Consider the following 5,006-nt stretch of genomic DNA (forward strand, 5'->3'; position numbering starts at 1 on the left):
TTATGGCTTCGATTTTTGATGGATCAACATGTATGCCGTTCTCGTTGACTACGTGTCCAAGAAATTGAACTTCGCGAAGCTAAAATTCGCATTTGGAAAATTTCGCATACAGTTTCTCCTTCTTCAACAACTAAAGAATAGTTCTAAGATGGTGCTCATGTTCATCCTTCTTTCGTGAATATATCAATATATCATCGATAAATACTATCACGAACTTGCCAAGGTACGGCTTGCACACGCGGTTCATTAAGTCCATGAACACCGCTGGTGCATTTGTTAAGCCAAAAGGCATAACAAGGAACTCGTAATGACCGTAGCGAGTTCGAAATGCTGTTTTGGGAATACTTTCTTCTTGAATTCTAAGTTGATGGTATCCTGATCTTAAATCGATCTTCGAATAATAACTCGATCCTTGAAGCTGATCGAATAGGTCATCAATCCTTGGTAATGGATACCGATTCTTGATCGTGAGTTTATTCAACTCCCGATAGTCTATGCACATCCTAAAACTTCCATCATTCTTCTTCACAAATAACACTGGAGCTCCCCAGGGTGAGTAGCTTGGTCTAATGAAACCCTTGTCCAACAACTCCTGAAGTTGTGTGGACAATTCTTGCATTTCCGAAGGAGCTAATCAGTATGGAGACTTTGCCACAGGTCCGGCACCTGCAATTAAGTCTATTCGGAATTCGACTTATCGTTGTGGTGGTACTCCTGGCAAGTCTTCAGGAAAAGCTTCAGGGAATTCCTTCATAACCGAGATCTCCTCAAGTTTTAGCTCCTTGGCCTTTTGTCAACTATGTGCGCTAAGAATGCTATACGTCCTTTTCGTAGGCACTTTCGGGCTTTCATACAGGAAATAATTCGTAAGGGCATTTTGTTTTTCTCACCGTGAACAAGAAGTGTTTCGTCATTAGGAAGGGGAATTCGAATGATTTTGTCGTAACCACGACTTCGGCTTGGTTGGTGGATAGCCAATCCATTCCTATTACTATGTCAAAACTACCTAGTTGAACGGGTATTAGGTCAATTTTGAATTTTCGTCCTCCTAGTTCTAAAGAACATCCTTTTACAATTTTATCGGATTCATTCACCTTTCTATTCGCTAATTCGATAGTGAACGGAATATCTAGTTTAATTGACTTTAGTCCAAGTATATCTTTAAATTCTAAAGATATAAAACTAAAATCTACACCGGTATCAAACACAATAGAAGCAAAATGATCGTTGACAGGGAACATACCGGTGATCACATTTGGATCCTGTTGCGCCACTTGAGTTCCAATTACAAAGGCTCGTCCGCGACCTTTGTTTTACTTGGGACAGTCCTTTCTGAAATGTCCGATATCTCCACAATTAAAACAACCTTGGTTTTTCCCTCATTCGTTATCATTACCACTACCTCCTTCCTTCTTAACTTCGTTTCTAACCACCTTGTTGTTACCCCAACATTTTTCTGTGCGGTGACCCATCTTCCCGCATTTATCACACTTGAGAGTTCGGCAACTACTAGTTTGATGATAACCGCATAAGTTGCACTTAGGTGCATTCCCCACATAACCTTTCGGTTCTGTCTCCGATGCTCCCACATATGCTTTACCCGTTTTCTTTAGGGGGTTTTCCTTTTTCTTATTGCTTGATTGGGATCCTTTCTTAATCTGGGAGAATTTCCGCTTGTTGTCGTGTGACGCGGATTCCACTTGTTTTTCCCTTGTTTTCTCGGCACCTTTCTTGTCAAATTTGTTCATTCTCTTTGCTTCCTCGGTAAGGCTTATAGAAATTTTGATGGCCTCAGTGACTGTCGTAGGATGCGACGATGTAACCATACTTCGGATCTGGGGTTCTATTCCCAAATGTACCGTTCGACTCATTTAAACTCAGGGGTTAACATATAAGGAACTACTTGTGAAAGATCGTGGAATAGTTGGGTGTACCCATAGATATAGATATCTGGTCCGTCTATCGTCAAATTCCAAAATTCCGCTTCCAGCATTTGCAACTCCACCCTCGAACAATATTTCTCTCGCATCATATCCTTCAATCTATCCCACGTGATAGCATATGCTGTTGCGTCTCCCAATGTTTGTACTTGCAGATTCCACCATGACAAAGCTTCAGACATGAACATACCCGAAACATATAACACAATTTGGTTAGGGGTACAATTGCTCATGCGAATCACGGAATCCATTTTCTCAGTCCAACGAACAAATGCTACGGCACCACCCGTGCCATCAAAATTCAATGGTTTGCAATATAAAAATTGCTTATACGTGCGTGCATCCTGAAATGTTGGTTCTTAAATTGTCAAAAATATATATTTTGCAAATAAATATTAATGAGAATTCCTTTGCAAGGTTATGAGTAACCAACCGTTCATAGGATTTTAGGCTACTGGTGGAGTTTGAACTCTTGGCCCATCATTTCGGTTAGCACGTGTTGCCTCATGTTGGGCAATTACATCAGCAATGCACAGATTTAATAAAGCATCAAGCTCGGCTTGGTTTATGGGTAGAGGAGTTTGGAGAGTATGTATGTTCCTTCTCCTTAGCGCCATGGTCTTCATATGAAAAATCATATAGAAGAAATTAGACAGATATTTAGAATAAATATTGTCGTTCATGGGCTCAATTTGAATGAAATACATCATCACAATACATACATATATGAAAATAGGATAAATCAATCACATCTCGCGCAAAACATCCATACTGAGATCCCGTCACAATATAAACAAATCTAACAATAACAAAGCATAAAAACAAGAGATGCCACATCCATATATATATACATATACATATATATATATATATATATATATATATATATATATATATATATATATATATATATACTATCAACTTGATACATAATATTTGTGAAGAGACAAAAATAGTTAGGAGTTACATTACTCTAATATCCAAGTCATAGACATTACAAAAATAAAGTAGATTCCTTCTTCACATAGTTCTTTATATTCTTGAAGTTGATTTATATATATATATTTCTTCAAAAACATCTTCAAAAGTCTTCTAATATGCTATGGGTACCTACCTCAAAATGCGACTACATACCATGTCTAGACTGGAGGTGGGGGTGAGGGTGAAGATACGCCGATGACCCCTCGAAAGAATGCCATCTCCTCCTGAATGGCGCTGACGCGCCTCTCAAGAGATGGAGGTGTGGCATGGTGTGATGAAAATGATGGTGCTGGTGGAGATGGTGCTGGTAGTGATATCGGTAGAGGTGGTGGTGGTGGAGGGGACGATGTAGGTAAAGGTGGTAATGTGGATGATGATGGAGCAGTACTCGTAGGTGCTCGAGAAACAGATAGGTGAGCACTAAGCTCATGGATTCGACTGAATACGATACCGAGCTGTACCTCGACTAATGTGACTCTGTACTCGGTAGTAGAAGGAGGTAAATGACTCGGATGATACGGATCTAACGGGCCCATGCCCGGTGGTGGCTGAGTGTGAAAATCTGAAAAGTACGGAGATGGATAAGTAATGGTACTATGCATGGATGTAGTGGTATGATATGGATCTCCAACCATAGGAAATGAAGTCTGTGAAGAATACCCCATCACAGGCTTGGTAGGAGCAGTGTGCGATGGCCCGGCAGCATACGGGTCATAGTAAGAGCTGACAGTCGATGTAACAGTAGTAGCAAAAGATCCAACAAATGGATATGGGGGTAGATGCTCAACTGGCATAGATGTACCACCCAGTGTGTAATGTGATGGTCCAACAACAGGAGGAAATATCGGGTGGTAAGCTGGAAGTGTAGTAGGTAAAATAGGATCGACATGATGTGACAACTGTCAAAATTTCAGGTATCCGTACAACTGTTAAACCATGATTCGTGCTTAATGACTGTGCTGAATTACAATTAATGACTTGAATTGTTTTCTGATTATTGCCATATACACATATGTGCATCACATATTGCTTAATGTCATATCATTATTGCATGAGAACTTTATTGACTCAAATGATGCACGAAACACCGTTAGCACAGTTATCAGACAAACCGGGAAAATGCTCACGGAGTTCAGTACATAGACAGACAATGTGTTGAGACACAGAATGAGCCAAAAACCAAGTATTACACTAGTAAAGTGTGTAGGAAAGTAAGGATCATAAAACTGCCTTCCTAGTGACAGTTTAAGTGCCGAAAAGTGCCTGAAACTCACATAAACTGTAGAATTCTGTAGAAAATTAGCAAAATCAGCATTTAAACACACTTATATCACGCAGAAATATGATTAAATGGTCCTGAATGCTTTCCTAAGTGTCGGGAATCAAAACTGTCATAAAAGGGTACATAAAGCACACTAAACTGCAAAGTTTAGCACCTTAACGAACCGATAACTAACCGAACAACCGGACACTACCCGAAACACCAAATTTACACTAGAAGCACCGTTTTAACATTACCAAGCTATTTATGATCCCCGAACATCATAACACACCATGTAAATATCTAATAACTAGATCGTTAACCGAATACTTGAATTCTAACTAAGTAACCAACTATTAGTTTAAACCTAGCCTACTACCCCCCCCCCCACCCCCACCTAGTGGACGCTCACTAGTGGCCCCCACTCATTGATTTTCTTGGCTTTGTTTATTTGACCTTGTTTAAGCTTTTAAAGACATATTACACAATAGATCTTCACATGTTGGAAGGTTATAAGATAGTCCACAAGTTTAAGCTTTCATTCTCATCACATAACACCAATATCACTTCTTCTCTTCCTCCCTTGCCTTGTTCTCGGCCGAAACCAAACCCACACACATCCACCATTTTCAATCAAATCTCATACATTCCAAACATATACAAGTGTGATAGAAGGTGCACAAAGGAGCTAGGAGCTTGTAGAAGTTGAAAGAACTTCTTCATTTTCTTTTATCCACTCTATTTTTTCTCTTGATCATTCCTAGCCTTGAGCTAGTGGTAAGAAGGCTAATCCTTCCATTTTACATCTATTACAAGTGGTTAAA

At 39.6% G+C, this 5,006-nt stretch overlaps 1 protein-coding gene across 1 annotated transcript; it reads right to left on the minus strand.

The window, feature by feature from the left end:
- Window positions 1–3,079: 3,079 nt before the first annotated feature.
- Window positions 3,080–3,715, minus strand: LOC110887045 (formin-like protein 20). The gene has a single exon (XM_022134954.1). The coding sequence runs from the start codon at window positions 3,713–3,715 to the stop codon at window positions 3,080–3,082; it is 636 nt and encodes a 211-aa protein (XP_021990646.1).
- Window positions 3,716–5,006: the final 1,291 nt, after the last annotated feature.

The sequence above is a fragment of the Helianthus annuus genome, chromosome 2 (assembly GCF_002127325.2).
Source record: "Helianthus annuus cultivar XRQ/B chromosome 2, HanXRQr2.0-SUNRISE, whole genome shotgun sequence".
NCBI lineage: Eukaryota > Viridiplantae > Streptophyta > Magnoliopsida > Asterales > Asteraceae > Helianthus > Helianthus annuus.